This window comes from Scyliorhinus torazame, chromosome 11, assembly GCF_047496885.1.
Source record: "Scyliorhinus torazame isolate Kashiwa2021f chromosome 11, sScyTor2.1, whole genome shotgun sequence".
Classification (NCBI taxonomy): domain Eukaryota; kingdom Metazoa; phylum Chordata; class Chondrichthyes; order Carcharhiniformes; family Scyliorhinidae; genus Scyliorhinus; species Scyliorhinus torazame.
This window is the reverse complement of record NC_092717.1, coordinates 104,709,341-104,734,191: the sequence shown is the minus strand read 5'-3', so window position 1 is coordinate 104,734,191 and position 24,851 is coordinate 104,709,341. Positions and strand designations below refer to the sequence as shown.

Here is a 24,851-nt window from a genome sequence, read left to right as displayed (position 1 = left end):
TGGGTGTGGGGGTGGTGCTGGGTGTGGGGGTGGTGCTGGGTGTGGGGGTGGTGCTGGGTGTGGGGGTGGTGCTGGGTGTGGGGGTGGTGCTGGGTATGGGGGTGGTGCTGGGTGTGGGGGTGATGCTGGGTGTGGGGGTGGTGCTGGGTGTGGGGGTGGTGCTGGGTGTGGGGGTGGTGCTGGGTGTGGGGGTGCTGCTGGGTGTGGGGGTGGTGCTGGGTGTGGGGGTGGTGCTGGGTGTGCTGCTGGGTGTGGGGGTGGTGCTGGGTGTGGGTGTGGTGCTGGGTGTGCTGCTGGGTGTGGGGGTGGTGCTGGGTGTGGGGGTGGTGCTGTGTGTGCTGCTGGGTAGGGGGGTGGTGCTGGGTGTGGGGGTGGTGCTGGGTGTGGGTGTGGTGCTGGGTGTGCTGCTGGGTGTGGGGGTGGTGCTCGGTGTGGGGGTGGTGCTGGGTGTGCTGCTGGGTGTGGGGGTGGTGCTGGGTGTGGGGGTGGTGCTGGGTGTGGGGGTGGTGCTGGGTGTGCTGCTGGGTGTGGGGGTGGTGCTGGGTGTGGGGGTGGTGCTGGGTGTGCTGCTGGGTGTGGGGGTGGTGCTCGGTGTGGGGGTGGTGCTGGGTGTGCTGCTGGGTGTGGGGGTGGTGCTGGGTGTGGGGGTGGTGCTGTGTGTGCTGCTGGGTAGGGGGGTGGTGCTGGGTGTGGGGGTGGTGCTGGGTGTGGGTGTGGTGCTGGGTGTGCTGCTGGGTGTGGGGGTGGTGCTGGGTGTGGGTGTGGTGCTGGGTGTGCTGCTGGGTGTGGGGGTGGTGCTGGGTGTGGGTGTGGTGCTGGGTGTGCTGCTGGGTGTGGGGGTGGTGCTGGGTGTGGGGGTGGTGCTGTGTGTGCTGCTGGGTAGGGGGGTGGTGCTGGGTGTGGGTGTGGTGCTGGGTGTGCTGCTGGGTGTGGGGGTGGTGCTGGGTGTGGGGGTGGTGCTGGGTGTGGGGGTGGTGCCACATGTCTGCCGTCCCCCTCAAAACGCAGTCTGAGACCGGCGGACGCAGGCGAGGGATGGGTAGCTGGTGGCTTCAGTGGCCAGGGCACCTGGCCATGGCGGCTGGTATGGGTTCCGGCATGTCGCGCAGGGTGGGTGACTGCTGTCCTCTGGGTGGAGGGAGTGGGGTAAAGGGTGTGTGGGACGGAGTTGGTGCAAGGGGCATAATGCTGTCTACTCACCCTGGCTGCCCTGAGGTCGTGCAATTTCCCCGGCACTGCTGGGCAGTCCGGACGGTGTTGCACACGGCACTGACAGCCTCTGTCACCTGCACCCTGTCACGGCAAACAGTGGCAGCTGGCAGCCTCCTTCCTGGCCTGGGGTACAGGGTTGCCCGCCTCTCATCCACGGTGTCCAACAGGGTCTCAAGCTTGGCATCTGTGAAACAGGCTCGTGCTCTCCTCGCTGCCATCTTGTTGGCTGGGATGGTGCGTGTGGGGAGTGAAGTGCGTATATGCGGCTGCTGTTTTTCGGCTTCCTGAGTATCAATCCCGTACCCGGCACCTTTTCTCATTGGAATCAATTGCGTTCCATGTGGTGCCGGTGCTAGTCCCTTAACGGTCGTTAAATCGGTCCAGGCGCCAGTTTTGCTGTCGTAGAAGTCCACCAATCCTGCCCCGGCATCTCAGGAATGGAGAATTCCGCCGAGTATGTTTTCAGGAAGGCGTTAGATATAGCTCTTGGGACTAAAGGGATGAAAGGATATGTAGGGAAAGCAGGAAGGGTGCTGAGTTGGATGTTTAGCCACGATCATAATGAATGACGGACCAAGTTTGAAGGGCAAATGACCTTCTATTACTGAGATGAGCTTTTGTTCGAGATTTATTGGGCGCGATTCACCCAAAAAAATGATTAAGGGCTGGATTCTCCCCCCGCCCACCGCAAGAACACCACGGGCGATCCGCGTACAATGGAGAAATCCATTGACCTTGGGCGGGATTTTCCGGACGCTGGGCGGAAGCGGCCAGAGAATCCCGCCCTAAGTGTAATTTGGGGTGAGTTTGGTGGGGTGTTTCCGCTGACTTTCTAGGTGAAAGCCACACCAGTATTCACCCACACTTGGGACGTGATCTAACGGAAACAAAATAGAGTGGTTCTGGGCTGAATTAGCGGGGTAGTTCCTGACACTGGTAGCGCCAGGGACGACCCCACTATCTAACAGCACTCTGTTTCTTTTTGTGCCCCACGTTAACGTCCCGAGGCCGCACTTAATGTCATTTTTTGCACTGAGGAGCAGAACCCCTCAGTGCAGGAAGAGATCGGGACGCCATTTTTAAATGGCTACCTGATCTCTCAATCCCACGACGCGACCCCGGGACCCCCCCCCTCCTCCACCCCCCCACCCAATGCCCCAACACATCTCTAACGGGGTCCTCAGCGCCCACCTGGACCCCATCTCACATGATCCATAGTGTGAGCAAAAGGCCAGCCTGGCACCTTGGCATTGCCATTTCCCTGACTCCCTTGCAGTGCCCCCGCCAGCCTGGCAATACCACCCCGACACCCTGGCAGTTTCAGGGTGGCACTGCCAAAGTGCCCAGGTGACAGCATCTGGTTGCAAGGCTGGCAGTGCCAAGGTGGCCGGGTGGCACCAGCAGTGTCAGGGTGCCAGCCTTGCCAGAGGCCAACCACCTGGGGGCCTCTGATTAACTGGGAGACCACCCCACTTGACGGTACACCTGATCTCTATGGGCACCAGTACTAATCGGCACTCGGCTGGGGTGTCCTCGGCAAGGCGGCCATTCCATCCAGTGTCACTGAGTGAGTGAGTACAGAGAACATGCAGTTCAGAAGGAGGCCATTCAGCCCATCGAGTCTGCACCGACCCACTTAAGCCCTCACTTCGACCCTATCCCCATAGCCCAATAATCCCATCTCACCTTTTTGATCACTAAGGGCAATTTATCATGGCCAATCCACCTAACCTGCACATCTTTGGATTGTGGGAGGAAACCGGAGCACCCGGAGGAAACCCACAGACACGGGGCGAACGTGCAGACTCCGCACAGACAGTGACCCAGCGGGGAATCGAACATGGGACCCTGGCGCTGTGAAGCCACAGTGTTATCCACTTGTGCTACCGTATTGCCTTTGTTTTTTTTGGGTAACCCAGATACCCAGGTTAAAGCCTTGGGCAGCACAATTAAATGGGTTCTTAAACTCACTTAACCGTGTGAGAAATGGAAGGGGCCCAGATCGTGACATTTCTCAAGATCTGGTTAGATCGGCCATCGGGAATCCTGGGGGAGGCCTCTCCTGGGATCTACCGGCAGCATCCCACTCCGATTCCGACAGTACGCGGCTGGTAAATCGTGCCCTTAGTCATTTTTTTGAGCCATGGGGATTTCTCCCGAGTCTAGTCTACACTTTGAAGTCTTTTCAGCAATGTGGAGCTGAACCTGCCGACGAGACCGGCTCCTCAGAAATCGAGGTGCCATTTTGAAAGGGTGCCCCGGTCTCCAAGTGAGTTTAAGTGTCCCCACACGCCCACCCAGGGCAATGCCAACCACCCCAGACATGGACATTACCACCCCTCCCGAAATGGGGTTACTCACCCATACAGGACCCCACCCCCGTACAGGACCCCTCCCTTTTCAGGACCCTCTCTTTTGGCCCCCAACCTTTGTTGCTCTTTTATAACCACAGTGTGTGTTTAACACATGTACGGTGGACAAATAATCACAAAAGTATTTCAGTACAATCAGAGTTTATTTACTAGACACAAGGGGCACGATCCTCCGACCCCCCACCAGGTCGTAGAATCGCCGGGAGCTGGCGTGAATCCCGCCCCCGCCGTGTCCCGAATTCTCCGCCACCAGAGAATCGGCGGGGGCAGGAATCGCGCCGTGCCAGTCGGCGGGCTCCCCCCGGCGATTCTCCGGCCCGCGATGGGCCGAAGTCCCGCCGCTGTCAACCCTCGCCAGCCGGCGTGGATTGAACCACCTACCTTACCGGCGGGGGCAGACGGCGTGTGCGGGCTCCGGGGTCCTGGGGGGGGGTGCGCGGGGCGATCTGGCCCCGGGGGGTGCCCCCACTGAGGCCTGGCCCGCGAACAGGGCCCACCGATCGGCGGGCGGGCCTGTGCCGTGGGGGCACTCTTTTTTTTCCGCCTTCGCCATGGTCTCCACTATGGCGGAGGCGGAAGAGACCCCCTCCACTGCGCATGCGCGGGGATGCCGTGAGCGTCCGCTGGCGCCCCCGCGCATGCGTCGCCCGCCGAAGTCCTTTAGCCGCCGGCTGGCGTGGCGCCAAAGGCCTTTGCCACCAGCCGGCGGGGCGGAAATCACTCCGGCGCGGGCCTAGCCCCTCAAGGTGAGGGCTTGGCCCCCAAAGGTGCGGAGAATTCTGCAACTTTGCGGTGGCCTGATGCCGGAGTGTTTCCCGCCACTCCATTACGCCGGAACCCCCCGCCCCACCGGGTAGGGGAGAATCCCGGCCCAGGTTACTTACTTAAATAATCACACGTTCATGCACATTGGACTATAACTAACACACTTAATCGACCTTAACTTAACTTCCAGGTGACCGGCAGATATAGAATAGATAAGGCCTTATCTGGTTCCTGTATTCTGGCGGGGCTGGTGTTCTTGGAGGTAGTTTGTGTTGTGTTGTCATCCTTCGCTGGATGTCGTGGGCCCTTGAACTTGGCTGGTGTTGATAGCTGTGCTGCAGTCGAAGATCAATCGAAAGAGAGCGAGTGATGGTTGTGCAACGTCTTTTAACCGGCTTGGGTTTCCCCTGCCCCTTTTGTGGGTGGTCTCTGGGTCACCATCAATCAAATGGTCAGGGCTCCATCCCCCTGATCGGTTACGTCCAATCAGGGCTGCACATTGATTTTGGGGTGGGCGTGTTCCGAGCAGGGGCTGGTACAGCTGCATCTGGGAGACGATATGATGGACAGGATAGTCCTATTGTTCCTTTAATTGCCTTTTAATGGCCCTTTTGCAGGTGTGAGTTTCTGCATAAAGTCTGGGCTGCAGTTTCTATATTTGCAGGGTGCAGCTTGTCTGTGTTCAAGCTTGGCCGAATTTCCCATCACTCTTTGCAGGAGGCCATTTTAGGTGGCCACACCTTTACAAAGTCCCTTCATAAGCCCCTTCATCCCACCTTTTATGGGCATGGCCCTCCTCATGTCCCAACCCTTGGCAGTGCTAATCTTGCACCTAGGCACCCTGGCAGTGCCTCTGGAGTGCCAGGGTGCTGCCATGCCCTGTCCCTGACCACCCATGGGACTCCAATAGCCTTCGGTACTTCTGGAGTGGCCATCACACCTTGCCTCCGCTTGTGAAGACCAGTACTAATGGGTGCCCGCGTGCAGCCAGTGACTCCTGGAAGCCGGAGAATGCGGCCTCAACTAGGCCATGCATATTTAACTGAGCCTAATAGTTCATTTAAATATGATTATCTGATCGTGCTGGGAGGTGTGGGGCGGGTGACTCTTGTGAGGTTCCTAGCCTGGCAAGAAGCCCAAATGTGGGTCTCTCTCGGGATCGGCGCTGGACACAACGTAGTGGTAAAATCACGCCCATTAATTGAATTTAAATTCCACCAGTTGCCATGGTGGGATTTGAACCTATGGCCCCAAGGCTTTAACCTGGGCATATGGATTACTCATTCAGTGACACCATCTCTATGCCACCATCTTGCAAGCATAAAACTTTATCAGCAATTTTATCAGCAATTGGAACATTGAGCTAAAGTCAAACAGAAGCTTCGCGGGCGGGATTCTCCGTCCTGCCCGTTTCCTGGCACGGTGCATCCCCGGCGGCAGCGGGATCCTCCGTCCCGGCAGCCGGCCAATGGGGTTGACCGTTGTGGCCACCCCCACACCGTCGGGAGACCCGCAGGCGTGAGTGAGCTGCGGCGAAGCAGAGGATCCCGCCCCTCATCTCCCTTAAATAAATTACTACTCGCTGTTCTGAACCTCACTTATGTGCTGTTCATATAAAATTTCTATCATCCTGTCTGCAGTATTTAATTTAGCAACATAAAAATCTGACAAATAGGCTCTTAAATATAAGAGCTTACTGATAGCAAAGAAAAATATTTAATGTTGCAGATAAAGAAGAGAAAAGTGTAGAAAATTGAGCACTATGAATGCAGACATAAAAGGCAGAATCTGAGAATCTAGCAGGAGCTGGAAAATCGAATCACGCCAGTATGAAAACAGTTTGCAATTCTACTGAAGGTGGGTTAATGGTGAGTTGGGTATCCCACTGACTAGTGACATGAACGCCATTTCCATTAATTACCATCTCATGAATGCTCTTTAAATCTGCTCATGGCACCTTCCAATCATGCCAATGGGAAATCAAGATGGTCTAAATCACTTTTGAAAAAGGATGGCATGCAGCAGTCAGACCTCACTTTGCTTACAACGTCAAGGGGAGTGCAACATTCATAGCCCACCTGCCACAGCACTGCGCCTTTGTGAAGCCTCACTGCTGAGGGGGTAGGGTTACTGGGGGATGCTGGAGAATAACAGGCAGGAACCATGAATTTACAACTTGAGCTTCCAGGTATATTTCTGGGATGCAGACATGTGAGATGTGAGAGAGGGAGCAGCGAAGTTGGCCTTGATGTGATAGTGCAGAACTACAATCTTGCACTCCAGAACGAATGGCATAGTTTCAAATCAAAGGTAGAAGCAAATCTGCATGCGAGGGGTCTGAGGCAGTGTGGGAGAAGCACATTGCTGGACTAAGAGGCACCCTCGAATTTGTTGGTGCCAGAAGATTAAAATTGAGTCAGAGCTGAGAGAAAGGAGGATAGCTTTGAGAAGCTAACCATTGGAATCCGGGCCTTTTGCCGCACTGTAACAGATAAATGTCGAAGTCATTGGCTTAATATCAGTCACTGCATTTCAACATTAACACACAGGAATGTGAAATTTGGGATTGCAGATGTTATGGCCCAGAGGTTAGAAACTCCAAAGTATATTATGGAGTTCACCTGATCTATAACTGTTTATTGAATTTGGCTGGGAGGAACAGAAGAGCCTGCCTTTCAGGTGTTATTCAACAGAGTTCTTAGGCGCTTTTAATCAAAAAATAAACTTTATTCTACAAATTTAGTTAACATTTGTATGAACACACAGTAAGAACGTTTATCAACTACAAACATAAAGGCCCCACACAGCTACAGACATCTATGTATAACCCTGAATTAATTCCCCCTTAACTGTTCCAATTCATTAACAAAATCCAAGTGAAACCAGAAACCCCTTTTCAAAGGTGTGGCCCAGCACACGGTATTCTCATTGGTATAAGACTTGTTATTGATACTCTTGTTCCCCTTTCCAAACAGCAGGTTTGAATTCCTCCCAGAAAGCAATTATCTCTTTTAAGTTATCAAGTAGTCTGGAAACAGCTTTTAAAATGAAGATAGAGAGGCACTTCTTTCTTTTTAAAAAAATGTTTTTATTCAAGATTTTTCAATAATTTTTACAAACGACTACAAAAGAAAATATAATGCAAAGAGAACAAAACAATATGCCAACAAAAACAAATTAACCCTCGAACAAATTAACAATTTAACAAACAAAACAAAACAAGGTGGGGCATTTTCCCCTTACAAATAAAATGAAATCAACCCTGCCCTCCCCACCCCCACCCCCTCTGGATTGCTGCTGCTGCTGACCTCCATCTAACGTTCCGCGAGAAAGTCAAGGAACGGTTGCCACCGCCTGGAGAACCCCTGCAAGGTCCCTCTCAAGGCAAACTTCATCTTCTCCAACCTGAGAAACCCCGCCATGTCACTGACCCAAGCCTCCACGCTTGGGGGCTTCGCGTCCCTCCACATTAACACGAGCCTTCTCCGCGGAGGCTACCAAGGAGGCAAAGGCTAGAACTCTGGCGCTTTTGACGCCTGCACTCCTGGATCATCCGATACCCCAAATATTGCTATCCCCCAGCTCGGTTTTACCCGAGTGTCCAAGACCTTGGACATAGCCTTTGCAAAGCCTTTCCAAAATTCCGTAAGTGCCGGGCATGTCCAAAACATATGGGCATGGTTCGCTGGGCTCCCTGAACATCTCACACACCTGTCCTCTACCCCAAAGAACTTACTCATCCTCGCCCCAGTCATATGCGCCCGGTGCACCACTTTAAACTGTATCAGGCTCAGCCTGGCGCAAGATGAGGAGGAATTGACCCTGCCCAGGGCGTCAGCCCACAGGCCCTCATCCAGCTCCTCACCCAGCTCCTCCTCCCACTTGCCCTTCAGCTCTTCCACCGAGGCCTCCTCCGCCTCCTGCAGCTCCTGGTATATGTCCGATACTTTGCCATCCCCTACCCACACGCCCGAGACCACCCTGTCCTGTATCCTCCTGGCAGGTAGCAGTGGGAATTACCCCCACCTGCTTTTTCACAAATGCCTGAACCTGCATGTACCTAAAAGTGTTCCCCGGGGGCAACCCAAATTTCTCCTCCAACGCCCTCAGACTGGCAAAAGTCCCATCGATAAACAAGTCACCCATACTTTTGATTCCCGCCCTGTGCCAGCTTAGGAACCCGCTGTCTATCCTACCTGGAACGAACCTGTGGTTTTTCCGTATCAGGGTACAGACTGAGGCCCCTACCTCCCCCCTGTGCCATCTCCACTGCCCCCAAATCCTCAGTGTCACCGCCACCACCGGACCCGTGGTATACTGTTTCGGCGGAAGCGGCAACGGTGTCGTCACTAGTGCCCCCAGGCTAGTATCTGTACAGGACGCCGCTTCCAACCTCCTCCTCTCCCTCCATTCCCCATTTCCGAATCAAAGACACATTTGCTGCCCAGTAATAGCTGCACATGTTCAGCAGCCCCAACCACCGCCCCCCCCCCCCCCCCCGACTGCGCTCCAAGAACAGGCCAAGAACAGAACCCACGGGGTCTTATTTGCCCACACAAATCCCATAATACTCTTCTTTACCCGCTTGAAAAAGGACTTGAGGATGAGAATGGGCCGGCACTGGAAGACGAACAAAAACCTAGGGAGGACCGTCATCTCTACGGACTGCACCCTGCCCACCAGGGAGAGTAGCAGCATATCCCACCTCCTAAAGTCCTCCACCATCTGACCCACCAGCCGCGCTAAATTGAGCTTGTGCAAGACCCCCCCAGCTCTTGGCCACCTGGATGCCCAAGTACCGAAAGCTCCTCTCCACCATCTTGAGTGGTAGCTCCCCCAACCTCTTTTCCTGGCCTCTCGCATGCACCACAAAGAGCTTGCTTTTTCCCACATTATTTAGCTTGTATCCCGAGAAGTCTCCAAAATCCCTAAGTATCCGCATGACCTCCCCCATCCCTTCCACCGGATCCGCAATGTATAGAAGCAGGTCATCCGCATACAATGAAACACGGTGCTCCTCCACACCCACCCCCGAACCAACACCCTCAAGTTTCTGGACTCCCTCAACGCCATGGCCAGTGGCTCAATCGCCAGGGCAAACAGCAGGGGGGACAGGGGGCACGATATAGTCTAAAGTACCCCGACCGCTCCGGTTCGCTACCGGGGCCTGATACAACAATTTGACCCACCCTATGAATTCCTCCCCAAACCCAAATCTGCCTAACACCTCCCACAGGTACTCCCACTCCACCCGGTCAAAGGCTTTCTCCGCGTCCATTGCCGCTACCACTTCTGCGTCCCCACTCTCCGAGGGCATCAAGATCACATTCAGGAGCCTCCGCACATTCGTATTCAGCTGCCTGCCCTTCACAAACCCCGTCTGATCCTCATGAATCACTCCCGGGACACAGTCCTCAATCCTAGTGGCCAAGATCTTGGCCAACAGCTTGGCATCCACATTAAGGAGCGAAATCAGAGCCTGCAACATCGTCGGGGGAAGGATTCCCTTTTCCTTAGCCTCGTTAAAAGTTCTCAACAGCAATGGGCCCAACAGCTCTGAGAAGTTCCTATAGAACTCTACGGGAAACCCATCCGGCCCCGGGGCCTTGCCCGCCTGCATACTCCCCAACCCCTTAATTAGTTCCTCCTTCCCAATCGGGGCCCCCAATCCCTCTATCCGCCCTTCCTCCACCTTTGGAAACCTCAGTTGGTCCAGGTCCTGCCTCATCCCTTCCCCTCCCTCTGGGGTTTCTGACTCGTATAATTTACCATAAAAGTCCTTAAAGACCTCGTTTATCTTAGCTGAGCTCAGCACCATGTCCCCCCTCCCCCATCTCTAATTCCCCCAATCTCCCTAGCTGCCTCTCCCGCAACTGATGCGCCAGCATCCGACTTGCCTTCTCCCCATTCTCATATACTGCTCCCTGTTCCTTCCTCAACTGGGCCTCAGCCTTCCCCGTGGTTAGCAAGCGTTTGAAGGCTCCGGCGCTCCTTCAACAACCCCTCCTCGGGTGATTCCGCATACCTCCTATCTACCCTCAGTATCTTGTTGCTCCTTCTAGCTTTAGTCTATTTGCTCTGTTTACGTCACCTTTGCTCATGAGTCGCCAGGTATCTTTATGATACCGCCACGTGGTTCAAGTTCAGGTTATGATTAATAATACAGCACACCGCTTAGTAAGGATTAAAACAACGGTCATTTATTATAATCAACAAGCAATATTAATACCCTAATACTACTATTTATATAATAAATCTATCACTACTGGCCAATACCTAACTTAGGAAGAGCCCACCAGGTCAGGGAAACGAATGGCTTGTTCAATCAAACCTGGCCCGCGGGATTCAAAAGGCTGCTACAGGTCGGTGGCTAGGTGTCTCTACCGGATAGCGATCGTTGGATTCAAACTTAAAGTTGCCGGTGGCTGGTCTTGCGAAGGTCTCGAGCAGGCGAAGATGAGAGAGAGAGCGATCTGAACTTGGACCTTCACTTTTATAGGGCCCAGGGACTTCCCGCCTCCCGGGGCGGCCCTTGACCCTGAGTCCCAAGTGATTGGATTCTGTCCCCAATCTCTGGGGTCGATGTGTCCAATGGTGAGGCGATTCCTCGATCGGGGAGTGGTCGCTCACCTGTCTTTGTTTCGGCCACTGCAGGCGCCGACAGGTCTGGCCCGGTCTTCAATTGCTAATATGTTGCAATTGTTCCCGGGGATAGCCAATTTAACTGTGGATGTCTGAATAGATTGGCTGAAAACAGTCCTGAATGCAACTGTGAATACCTGGGTTGATGGGCTGTTGATAGCCCTGAGTATCGATCTGGACTACCTTCCCAGAGCCAAATATGCAAAACTGTCTGCAGCTGCCAGCTTGTGTCTTCTTGGCTGCTTTTCCCAGCAGTCTTTCGCGTTAGCCGTTTTAAACTGGGTTTTGGCCAGATTAATCGGAACGCAGCCATTTTACATGGCTACAAACTCCCCCACCAATCTCTCCCTCTCTGTCCTCTCCCTCTTCTCCCTGTGGGTCCTGATTGAGATTAGCTCCACCCTGACCACTGCCTTCAGCGCCTCCCAGACCACACTCACCGAAACCTCCCCATTATCATTGGCCTCCACATATCTTTGGATGCACCTCCGGACCCGCCCACAGACCTCTTCGTCCGCCAGTAGTCCCACGTCCATTCGCCACAGCAGGCGTTGGTCTCTACTCCCCCATCTCCAGCTCCACCCAGTGCGGGGCATGGTCCGACATCGCAATGGCCGAGTACTCCCTCCCCTCCACTCTTGGAAATAGCGCCCTGCTTACCACAAAAAAAAATCTATCCGCGAGTAAGCCTTGTGTACATGGGAGAAGAAGGAAAACTCCTTCGCCCCTAGCCTGGCAAATCCCCACGGATCCACTCCCCCCATCTTGTCCATGAACTCCCTCAGGACCTTGGCCGCAGCCGGCCTCTCACCCGACCTCGACCTAGACCGGTCCAATGTCGGGTCCAGGACCGTATTAAAGTCCCCCGTCCCCCCCATAACCAAACTACATGACTCCAGATCCGGAATCCGGTTCAGCATCCGCTTCATGAACCCATGATTGTCCCAGTTCGGAACACAGACGTTCACTAGCACCACCCGGGCCCCCTGCAGCCTGCCACTCACCATAACATAACGACCCCCCTTATCCGCCACAATATCCACCGCCTCAAATGCCACCCGCTTACTAACCAAGATTGTGACCCCCCTGTTCTTCACATCCAGCCCTGAGTGAAAAACCTGTCCCACCCATCCCTTCCGCAGCCTCGTTTGATCCGCGATCTTCAGGTGTGTTTCCTGTAGCATGGCTACGTCTGCCTTCAGCCCCTTTAAGTGCGAAAACACCCGGGCCCCCTTGACTGGCCCATTCAGACCTCTCACATTCCACGTGATCAGCCGGATCGCCCCCCCCCCGCCCCCCCTCGCCAACTAGCCATCTCCTTTTTTAGGCCAGCCACGTGCCCGCGCCTCCCGCACCCTCCGGCCCCCCCCAGTCAAAGGCTCCCCTCCCATCCTCTCCCTCTTACCATCAATTCCCCCTCAGTCAGCACAGCAGCAACCCAGTCACCCCCCCCCCCCCCAAACCCCCCCCCCCAAACCCCCCCCCCCCCTTCCTCGGCCAAGCAACTGCTTAACCCCCCTGCCCCCCCCATTGCACTCCCATAAGTCAGCTGACTCATGCTGACCCCGGCCGCTCCAGCCTCTATCTCCAATTCCCTTGTGGATTCCCCATCCAAATCTCCAGCCCCCCCCCCATCCCCCCACCTATGTGGGGTAGAAAAAGTCCCCCCCCCTACACCCCGTATGAACCAATGCGGACATCGAGCACAGTACCGTCCCCCGCTTCAGGTACCGCCCCCACCATTTCACGGGAAAAACCGCGCTCCCTGCCTGGGCCGACCCCACCCACTGTGACACAGCTCCTCTCAACTGCGACCTCACCCAAATCCCCGAGGGCCCCGGGCCATGGAGCCACAAAGACATAAGAAAACACGGGGAAAACCCCACCCAAACACCGCCCCATCTCCCTCACCAACAACACTCGTAACATACTGCAATCCATTAACTCGAGTCTAACATCTCGGGCGAAATTCTCCAGGAACGGCGCGATGTCCGCCGACTGGCGCACAAAACGGCGCCAATCAGACGGGCATCGCGCCGCCCCAAAGGTGCGGAATGCTCCGCATCTTTGGGGGCCGAGACCCAACATTGAGGGGCTAGGCCGACGCCGGAGGAATTTCCGCCCCGCCAGCTGGCGGAAACGGCCTCTGGTGGCCCGCCAGCTGGCGTGGAAATGACATCTCCGGGCGGCGCATGCGCGGGAGCGTCAGCGGCCGCTGACAGTTTCCCGCGCATGCGCAGTGGAGGGAGTCTCTTCCACCTCCGCCATGGTGGAGACCGTGGCGGAGGCGGAAGAGAAAGAGTGCCCCCACGGCACAGGCCCGCCCGCGGATCGGTGGGCCCCAATCGCGGGCCAGGCCACCGTGGGGGCACCCCCCGGGGCCAGATCGGCCCGCGCCCCCCCCAGGACCCCGGAGCCCGCCCGCACCGCCTTGTCCCACCGGTAAGGTAGGTGGTTTAATTTACACCGGCGGGACAGGCAATTTATCGGCGGGACTTCGGCCCATCCGGGCCGGAGAATCGAGCGGGGGGGCCCGCCAACCAGCGCGGCGCGAGTCCCGCCCCCGCCGACTATCCGGTGCCGGAGACTTCGGCAACCGGCCGGGGCGGGATTCACGCCAGCCCCCGGCGATTCTCCGACCCGGCGGGGGGTCGGAGAATGTCGCCCCTCATTCTTGATGAAAGTCCACGCCTGATCCGGCGTATCAAAATAATTGTGTCAGTCCTGGTATGTGACCCACAGCCTCGCCGGCTGTAGCAGCCCGAACTTCACCCCCTTTCCGTGGAGGACCGCCTTGGCCTGGTTGAATCTGCACACTTCTTGGCCAGCTCTGCACTCCAGTCCTGATAAATCCGGATCTTGGTGTTCTCCCACCTGCTGCTCCGCTCCTTCTTCGCCCATCGCAGGATACACTCCCTGTCGGTGAAGCGGTGGAACCTTACCACCATAGCCCTCGGCGACTCATTCGCCCTCGGTCTCCTGGCCAGGACTCTGTGCGCCCCATCCAGCTCGAGGGTCCTCGGGAAGGCCACGCGCCCATCAGCGTACTCAGCATCGTGGCCACATACGCCCCAGCATCCGACCCCTCCACATCTTCAGAGAGACCCAGAATCCGCAGGTTCTGCCTCCTCAACCTATTCTCCAGGTCCTCCAGCTTCTCCTGCCATTTCTTTGTGCAGCGCCTCGTGCGCTCTACTCTGACCGCCAGGCCCAGAATCTCATCCTCATTATCAGAGGCCTTCTGCTGCACGTCCTTGATCGCCGTCCACTGCGTCTTGTGGGTCTCCACCAGCCTTTCAATCGACGCCTTCATAGGGGCCAACATCTCCGTCTTCAAGTCAGCAAAGCAGCTTCTTCAAAACTCCTGCTGCTCCCGGGCCCACAGGGCCCACGCTGCCTGATCCCCGCCCGCCGCCATCTTGTTTTTTTGCGCCCATTCTCCTCTCTTCTCTAAAGCCACTTTTTTGACTGCTCCACTCCTTGTCCACTCCATACAGTGCTGGGGGAACCTCACTGTTTCCTTCCCACACCGTCCAAATGCCGCTGGAGCTCCTTAAAAGGGCCCCAAAGTCCGTTATCGGCGGGAGCTGCCAACCGTGCGACCTACCTAGGCATAGCTGCAACCAGAAGTCCATCAGAAGCACTTCTTTCAACCTGTGAAGTTCAAACCAGTCCAAACTCAAAGCGAAAGTAAAACCCACAGAGCCACAGTCCAGCTCCACACACACAATGACATCACTGAAGCCATGTGATAAGACAAAAACATTTCTTATCGGGACACTCCCATGACATAAGCAAGCATTAAGTAGCCATAGGTGCTGCATGTATGGTGTCCCATCAATGAAACGCTTGCATGTGATTTCTAGAATTGGGATTCATAACAAGCCAAAGGGCCTTAATGATGAGCAATTTATTGTTAACTAGAATGCTGGATCTGAGATTGGAGACGGAGCTAGGTCAGGTTGCATATATCATTCTAACCTTCTCCAACCCCTGTGGTATTGAGATGTCAAATCTTACGGATGGTACCTTGGTCACCTCCATGTGCCTGTTTGCTCCTCTGTTACAAGGCCGTATCAACGACAAGGCTAGTATGGCTGAAGCCACTATACAGTTGTTTTTGGTTCAAGATTGTGAGTTTTACTATTTTCAAACATATGCATTAATTTATTCAATCTATTTCATAGAGAAAGACAAAACAATAATGGTTTCAAAGCTCAATGTTGCCTATTTGAGAGTTCCAATACAATGGAGGAGGAGAAGAACGGACAGGTTTCCCCGAGCGCAGCGGCTAGAGAGACAATACCACACAAGGTATGCACTTTTCCTCAGCTCTGGTGGATCACATCTGTCACATTCTTAGAGAGGACCTAATGCCCCATTGGGTCAGAGGCTATCCCCTGCCAGGAGACTGAAGGTCACCACCAGACTCAATTTCTTAGCTTGCGGAATGTTCCAGGGGTGCACAGGTGACCTGTGCGGATCTCACAGTCCGCTGCCATACATTGATGCATCAAGGAGATTACAGATGCCCTTTACAGCAAGGCACATCACTATGTGAGGTTTGATCTCAATGAAGATAGTGAGGCAAAATTTAATGAGTTAACTGTACCCATATTGCATTCAGGGCTCCATGGCATCAGCCCCTAATGGTTATCAACCATAAAGGCTTTTATTCCATCAATGTTCAACAGCTGTGTGATCATTGGAAGCACATAATATGGGTTTGTACCAGGTACCATGGCTTCTACATCCTGAATCAATCCCTGGTGCATCAATATTTGAAGATCTTGCGTATGTAAAGGGATGGTTGCTTGGGGATAAGGAGCACCCACTGAAACGCTGGCTCGTGCATTAGTCTCAGACTGGTTCCAAGCAGAGATACAACGCAGTTCACAGCTCCACGCAATCTCTAATTGAGCAAATCATTGCCATTCTGAAGATGTGATTCTGATGTTTGGAGCACTCTGGTGGGATCCTGCAGCACACGCCAGATAAATGAATCTGCATTATTGTTTTGTGTTGTGCCCTTCACAACCTGACGCTGCAGAAGGGAGATCCCTTGCCAGAGGGAGAAATGAAGGAGGATGAGAGCTACTCAGAGGATGAAGAGCAGGAAGGGTAGGAACCTGAAAAGGGTGAGCATCCATGAGATGACACCATTGAGGTGGAAGATGTGCCCATGCCACAGGAGGAATAAAGGCAATGGGAGATGGCCACATTTCTCCTGAATCTTAATGCCAATCCATAGCAGTGAGAGGGATGTCCAACCAGACCAGTCATATTGAGAGCAAGTTTAGCATTCAGACCTGAGCCTTCTAGCCTAATAATTGACCAGGCCATGATCTCTAAGAAGATGAGCGGTGTACCCTGTTCTCTCTGGGAAGTGAAATTCGACATAGCAGCGAGAACACTGATACAGTCGATGCCACATTAATGAGAAACTACAGCGACCAGTGGGATGAGGACATGGTTGGCCCAGGTCTTGTCATATGGCATTACCACTGAGGAGATACAACTGCTGCTAAGTGGATGGGACCACAAGCAGAGGGTATTCTGGCGAGCTGGAGATTCTTGGAGTGTTCGGAGTGGAGATTCCTGGTTTGGGATCTTTCCTATCTGTCAGGAGCCAGTGTGCCTTGGATGAAGACAAAAAATATATAGAAACATAGAAAACAGGAGCAGGAATAGGCCATTCAGCCCTTCGAGCCTGCCCTGCCATTCATCATGCTTATGGCTGAGCATCCAACTCAGGGGCGCGATTCTCCGACCCCCCACCGGGTCGGAGAATCGCCGGGGGCCGTGCCAGTCGGCGGAAATCCCCCGGCGATTCTCCAGTCCGCGATGGGCCGAAGTCCCACCGCTGTCAGCCCTCGCCAGCCGGCGTGGATTGAACCACCTTTCGAACGGCGGGGCAAGGCGGCGCGGGCAGGCTCCGGGGTCCTGGGGGGGGGGGCGCGGGGCGATCTGGCCCCGGGGGTGCCCCCACAGTGGCCTGGCCCGCCATCGGGGGTAACCGATCCGCGGGCGGGCCTGTGCCATGGGGGCACTCTTTTCCTTCCGCCTTCGCCATGGTCTTCACTATGGCAGAGGCAGAAGAGACCCCCTCCATTGCGCATGCACGGGGATTCCGTGAGCGGCCTCTGACGCTCCCGCGCATGCATCGCCCAGCGAAGTCATTTCCGCGCCAGCTGGCGGGGCGCCAAAGGCCTTTCCCGCCAGCTGGCGGGGCGGAAATCACTCCAGCGTGGGCCTAGCCCCTCAAGGTGAGGGCTCAGCCCCTCAAGATGCGGAGAATTCAGCACCTTTGGGGCGGCGCGATGCCGGACTGATTCGCGCCGTTTTTGGCGCCGGTCGGCGGACATCGCGCCGATTGCGGAGAATCCCGCCCCAGCAATCTGTCCCGCTTTCCCCACATACCCTTTGATCCCTTCAGCCCCAAGTGCGATATGTAACTCCTTCTTGAAAACATACAATATTTTATCCTCAACTGCTTTCTGTGGTAGTGAATTCCACAGGCTGACCACTCTTTGGGTGAAGAAATTTCTTCTCATCTCAGTCCTAGATGGTTTACCCCATATGTTTAGATTGTGAACCCTGGTTCTGGACTCTGTATAATCCTGTTAGAATTTTATCGTTTTTTATGAGACCCGCCCCACATTCTCCTAAACTCCAGCGAGTATTTTCATAACCGACTCAATCTTTCCTCATACTTCCGTCCCGCCATCAGAGGAATCAGTCTGATAAACCTTCTCTGCACGCCCTCTAGAGCAAGAACAAGTGATGTAAGTGATGATGAAGAATGTAAAATCATATCCAAAGTGGCAGGCCATGTCGAGCAAAATACTTTGAACAATTTCTCAATCTACGCCAGTGCTTGCTGCATTGAATAATGTGAATGGGAGCAAAGCGAGGGATGGGGAGGAGAATGGAGGAGCTTACATGCGGTCAACATACCCGGTTGGTGCGATTACATTCATTTTTCTGTAGTTCAAAGCCCACTGCCGCTCATACTGTTTTTTAAATTCCCTTTACACTTGATTATGAACTCTGACAGAGGCTGCACATACCTGCTCAAATAAAAGAATGTAGAAGGCCAATCCAAAAGCCAGGATAAGGAAGAAAAACAGGACAATAATATGAAACAAGGTGTTCAGAATCTCCCCAAACATTACGACATAGATTCCACAAATATCGAATCTGAAAGATAGACACAAACGCAACTATGAAACTTGTACCAAGTCTGAATGAAAATTCGCATCACTTTTAACTTTGTCTGTTTCATTTGTAAATCAGACCGTACTCCGGAATCATTGTTTGTTGTACACAAAAGGAAACATATTTCTGCTACTGAGAGCTACTGGACCTCATTTCATCTTGAATTCCAGCAATTAGTAAAGAAACATTCACAGAAATGTAAAAGTTGGTCTTGGCTTTGCAACCCAGCATATTAGATTTCTCATGGAAATACTGGAACAACTATTGCGAAAAGAGGGAGCTGTTTCATTGGGGAGGCTCCACTTAAACCCGGCTGGAACAATGCCCCGGTGAATCGCATAACTGGGGCTCTAATTAAATTTTTAAACTAAAAAGGGATTGGGTTTGAGAGTCATCGAGTGAGGGGAAATTTATGATTCTCATGAAGAAAGGTCAAGGCCGTAGAGCAGTGTGTCTTTTGTATTCAGATGAGCAGAGTGTGCACCAACACAGACACTTCCCTGCAAAGTTGGGGCACTTCTGTATTCTGCATTTTCCTCCTCCTTTTCCTCCAATGAGTTATGTCATTCCAGGCCTCTCCCTCTTCAAGGTTCACACCTCACTGGAGGGCCAGCAGCTTCATCATCATATTTAAAGTTCCAATGAACTGCAAACAGATGGGTTTGTGTCAGAAAACCTAGGAACACCACCCCACCACATCCAACCCAAACCTGCTCATTTTTGAAAGTTAGAAGTCCCCTCTTTGTATCTGTCTTTGCATAGCAGAAGATGCAAACAGTACACTAGACATAGCGGTGAATCAAGGCTCTATGAGAGTGAGGCATTTAAAGTTATTAATATCAATAAAGTAAAAAGTATTGGAGAAATTCCTGGATCTAAAAACCAATAAATCCCCAGGACCTGATGGTCTACACTTTGGGGCAGCACGGTAGCATTGTGGATAGCACAATTGCTTCACAGCTCCAGGGTCCCAGGTTCGATTCCGGCTCGGGTCACTGTCTGTGCAGAGTCTGCACATCCTCCCCGTGTGTGCGTGGGTTTCCTCCGGGTGCTCCAGTTTCCTCCCACAGTCCAAAGATGTGCAGGTTAGGTGGATTGGCCATGATAAATTGCCCTTAGTGTCCAAAATTGCCCTTAGTGTTGGGTGGGGTTACTGGGTTATGGGGATAAGGTGGAGGTGTTGACCTTGGGTAGGGTGCTCTTTCCAAGAGCCGGTGCAGACTCGATGGGCCGAATGGCCTCCTTCTGCACTGTAAATTCTATGATAATCGCGGGATAGCAAAAGAGGTAGCTTCAGAGATAGTGGTTGCACAGGTTATGATTTTTCACAATTCCCCAGATTCCAGAATGTCCCAGTGAATTGGAATATAGCAAATATAACACACTATTCAAGGAAGGAGGGAGAGAGGAAACATAGCAGTTAGCCTGCCAACAGTCTTGAGAAAATGCTGGAATCCATTATTAAGGAAGTGATAACAGGCACTTAGAAAATCAGAATGTGATTAGGCAGAATCAACTTGATTTTGGGAAAGAGAAATTGGGCGGGATTCTCCCGCAATTGGCGGGGCAGCCCATACCGGCACCAAGAGCGGTGCGACCCACTCCGGCATCGGGTCGCCCAGAAGTTGTGGAATCCTCCGCACTTCCGGGGGCTAGGCCGGCACTGGAGGGGATGGCGCCGCGCCAATCGGCACCGAAGGGCCGCCGTGGGCTGGCACTAGTTGGCTCATGTGCAGAACTGCCGGCGTGTTTCCTGCGCATGCGCAGGGGGTTTCTTCTCCGCGCCGGCCATGGCGGAGCCTTACAGAGGCCGGCGCGGAGGGAAAGATTGCCCTCATTGCACAGGCCCGCCCGCAGATCGATGGGCCCCGATCACGGGCCAGGCCACTGTAGGGGGCCCCCCCCGGGACGGATCCCCCGGGCACCCCCAGGACTCTGCAAGCCGCCCTCCAAACCAGGTCCCGCCAGGAAGGACCATGTCTATTTCACGTCGGCGGGACTGGCTGAAAACAGGTGGCCCGCTTGGGGTTGAGAATTGCTGAGGGGGGCGCTGCCAACGGCCCCTGACCAGCGCCATCCCCGCCCCCACCTGAAAACCGGCGCCGGAGAATTCTGCAGCCGCCGTCGGAGCTGCAGGGCGGGATCCACGCCGCCCCCCCGGTAATTCTCCAAACCGGCGGGGGGGGGCGGTCGGAGAATCCCGCCCATTGTGTTCGGAAAACCTATTAAGAGATTGTTGAGGATATGACCAGCAGGGTCAATAAAAGGGAACCGGTGGAAGTAGTAGATTTGGATTTCAAAAGGCATTCAAAAAGGTGCCGCTTGACAAGATAAGGGCTCATGTGTTTGGGGATAATGTGTTAGTATTAATAGAAGATTTTTAAAAAATGTATTTTATTCCAAACTTATATAAAAGGTTACAAAACATAAACAATTTGGGAAGCAAACTCTCCAATATACAGTTTGTACAAATGCTTTCCCTTTTTCATCTTCCACCCTCCCGCCGTGATGAACAGCTCCTCAAACACGGCGCATCCCCCACCTTTCCTCAAAGCCCTCCGCTAGACCCCTTAATTCGTAATCGACATTTTCCAGCCGAAGAAAGTCATATAAATCCCCTAGCCAAGCCGCCATCCCTGGTGACGTTGCTGACCGCCACTCCAGCAGAATTATTCGCCGGACAATCAGAGAGGCGAAGGCCACAACATTGGCCCTCCTCTCCTCCATCATCTCTGATTCGCTGATATCATAAATATCGCCACCAAAGGGTCCGGGTCAACCTCCTCCCCCACTATCCTTGCCAGCACCGCGAACACCCCCACCCAGAATCTCTCCTACTTTTTGCTGCCCTAGAACATATGAACATGATTCACTGGTCCTCGCCCACACTTTGCACACTCATCTGCCACCCCCTGGAAGATCCCACGCATTCTTGCCCGAGTTATATGTATCCTGTGTGCAACGTTAAACTGTATCAGGCCCATCCTTGCGCACGAGGAAATCGCATTTACCCTTCGCAATGCCTCGCTCCATACTCCCCAGTTTATCTCCCCTCCCAGCACCTCCTCCCACTTGTCCTTAATCTTTACCACCAAAGCTCACCTCCCTGCGCTTCCTGCCACCTGTATATATCTCTAATCCTGCCCTCCCTTTCCAAATCCTGGAGCAGCAATCCCTCCAACAGGGTGTGCCTCGGCAACCTAGGGAACTCTTTTCAAACGTTCCGCGTGAAGTCCCTCACCTGAAGGTACCTAATCTCACTTCCTCTCGGAAGCTCTACCCTCTCCTTCAGTTCCTCTACACTGGCAAACCCCTCTTACAAGTACAAATTCCTCACCTTAACCAGCCCCATCTCTCCACTTCCTACACATATCATCTGTCACCCCCGGCTCGAAACCGTGGTTTTCACACAGCGGCGCCAACATCAACACCACTTCTATCCTGAAATGCCTCCTCAGCTGGTTCCAGACCTTTACTGAGGAATATGAGGTTATTCACATTGGTGGGACAAGCTTTTAAAAAACTGAACATTTCTAAATCGTGAGGCACTAAATGTTGATGTTCTGAGGGGTATGGACATCCTTGTACAAGAAACATAGGAAGTTAACCGCCAAGGTCTGAGGCTAAGAAATCTGCAGAGAGTAATTCACCTACTGACTCCCCAAAGCCTGTCTGATATCCAGAAGTTCTTTACTGATATTAATTACTTGCCTGAATGAGTGCAGCTTCAATAACACTCAAGAAGCTCGACACCATCTAGGCCAAAGAAGCCCGCTTGATATGGCCACAAACATTCACTCTCTCGACCACCAATGCAGGGTGACAGCAATGTGTACCGTCTACAAGATACACTGCAGCAACTCACCAATTTTCTTCCAAAAGCACCTTCCAAACCCGCAACTTCTACCACCTCGAAGAACAAGGGAGGCAGATGCGTGGAAATACTACCACCTACACGTTTCCCTCCAAGCCACACACCATCCTGACTTAGAAATATATTGCTGTTCCTTTACTGCCACTGGGTCAAAATTCTGGAATTCCCTCCCTAATAGCACTGTGGATTTACCTACATTACAGGGGCTGCAGCTGTTCAAGAAGGCTGCTCACCACCACCTTCTGAAGGGCAACTAGGTATGGGCAATAAATGCTGGCCTAGCCAGTGCTGCGCACATCCCGAGAGAGAATTGTTAAAAAGTATAGCAAGCAATTAGAGAGGTGAATGGTATTTTGGTCTTTGCAAAGCTGTAATAATTTCGCCAAGGCCAGTCTTCTAACAATACCTCCCTTTATTAAAGCGACACGGCTTACAATATCTGTGTCCGAGCCCGGGGACCTAGAGAGATGCCGGCTCGGGTCGGTACAGTGGGTTTCAAACTCCTGCCATGCATCTCCTATTGGGCGAGCCTCCACCAGCTCAAGAGGGGAATTCATATTCCACAAATGCCACAGGGAGATCTATCACTGATACCCCCTGTCCTTTAAAGTCACCAGATCAAAGGCATTTGCAGTACAAGAATAAGGAAATCTTTCTGCAATTGTTCAAGGTTTTGATGAGACATCTCCAAATATTGTGTACAGTTGTGCAGGATGCAAGAAGGGTTCACGACGTTGATTCCAGGGATGAGACCGTTATCTTATGAGGAAAGATTTATTGCACAAGTCTAATACTTTCTGGAGGTTAGAAGAAAAAGACTTTAGGGAGCAGATTCAGAAAGGTTGGGAAGATTAGAACTCGCGGTGATTTTAGCTTGATGAGGCCATTAGGATTGAGGTTAGTAGACATTTCTTCCCTCAAAGTTTGTGAATCTTTGAATTCTATCGCAGAGTGCTGTGGATGCTCAACTGTTGAGTATAATCAAAGTGGATATTGATAGGTTTTTGGACTCTAAGGGCATCAAGGGATATGAAATAGGGTGGGAAAGTTAGGTGATGGGCAGCACGGTGGCACAGTGGTTAGCATCACTGCCTCACAGTGCCAGGGACCCAGGTTCAATTCCAGTCTCGGGTGACTGTCTGTGTGGAGTTTGCACTTTCTCCCCGTGTCTGCGTGGGTTTCCTCCGGTGGTCCGGTTTACTCCCACAGCCCAAAGATGTGCAAGTTAGGTGGATTGGCCATGATAAAATTGCTCCTTAGTGGCCAGGGATGTACAGATTAGGTGGGGCTATGGGGTTACAGGGATTGGATAGGGGAGTTGGCCTAGCTGTTGTGCTCTTTCAGAAAAAAAAAGACGGCATGGTGGCACAGTGGTTAGCACTGCTGTCTCACAGCGGCAGGGACCCGGGTTGGATTCCAACTTCAGGTAACTGTATGGAATTTGCACATTTTCCCCTTGTCTGCATGGGTTTCCTCCGGGTGCTCCGGTTTCCTCCTACAGTCCAAGGATGTGCAGGTTAGGTGGATTGCCCATGCTAAATTGCCCCTAAGTGTCCAAAGATTGGGTGGGTTACTGGACCTAGTAGGGTGGTCTTCCGAAGGGTCAGTGCCGACTCAATGGGCCAAATGGCCTCCTTGTGCACTGCAGGGATTCTATGATTTATGATTCTATCATGTTGAGGATCAGCCAATTACCTTATTAAATTTTAGAGCAGTCCTTGGGTGTGATGGACTACTCCTGTTCCAATTTCTTATATTATTATTATGTTCTTAAAGGTCAGTTATATGTTCTGGGCTGCCTTTTCTGTGTCCTTGCCTCCCTCTATTACTGGGATGAATCCGCAATGTCCCTCCTTAACTAGGCTTGGAGGCCCATCGCACGACAACCCATCGTGTAATCCCCCCAGATTCCCCTTCCCCATGGCCCCTTAAACCTCAGCTCCAACCCCTGACTCCCCCTTCGCTGACCCCTAAACACTTACAAATGATCTGGTGGAAGGTATAGGCGGTCTGATTAACAAGTTTGCAGATGACACTAAGATTGGTGGAGTAGCAGGTTGTGAAGGGGACTGTCAGAGAATACAGCAGAATATAGATAGATTGGAGAGTTGGGCGGAGAAATGGCAGATGGAGTTCAATCCGGGCAAATGCGATGATGCGTTTTGGAAGATCCAATTCAAGAGTGAACAATACGGTAAATGAAAAAGCCCTGGGGAAAATTGAAGGACAGAGAGATCTGGGTGTTCAGGTCCATTGTACCCTGAAGGTGGCTGTGCAGGTCGATAGAGTGGTCAAGAAGGCATGCGGTATGCTTTCCTTCATCGGAAGGGGTATTGAGTACAAGAGTTGGCAGGTCATGTTACAGTTGTATAAGACTTTGGTTCGGCCACATTTGGAATACTGCTTACAGTTCTGGTCGCCACATTACCAAAAGGATGTGGATGCGTTGGAGAAGGTGCAGAGGAGGTTCACCAGGATGTTGCCTGGTATGGAGGGCGCGAGCTATGAAGAGAGGTTGAGTAGATTAGGATTATTTTCATTAGAAAGACGGAGGTTGAGGGGGGACCTCATTGAGGTCTACAAACTCATGAGAGGTATAGACAGGGTGGATAGCAAGAAACTTTTTCCCAGAGTGGGGGACTCAATTACTAGGGGTCACGAGTTCAAGGTGAGAGGAGAAAAGTTTAAGGGAGATATGTGTGGAAAGTTCTTCACGCAGAGGGTGGTGGGTGCCTGGAATGCATTGCCGACGGAGGTGGTAGAGGCGG

General features: G+C 53.0%; 1 protein-coding gene across 1 annotated transcript in view; it reads right to left on the bottom strand.

The window, feature by feature from the left end:
- trpa1b (transient receptor potential cation channel, subfamily A, member 1b) overlaps positions 1-24,851 on the bottom strand; it is a 256,462-nt gene that overhangs the window by 31,741 nt on the left and 199,870 nt on the right. The window contains exon 23 of the mRNA XM_072467568.1: positions 18,062-18,191. Within this exon, the coding sequence (XP_072323669.1) occupies positions 18,062-18,191 (130 nt within the window). The remainder of the gene's footprint in view (positions 1-18,061; positions 18,192-24,851) is intronic.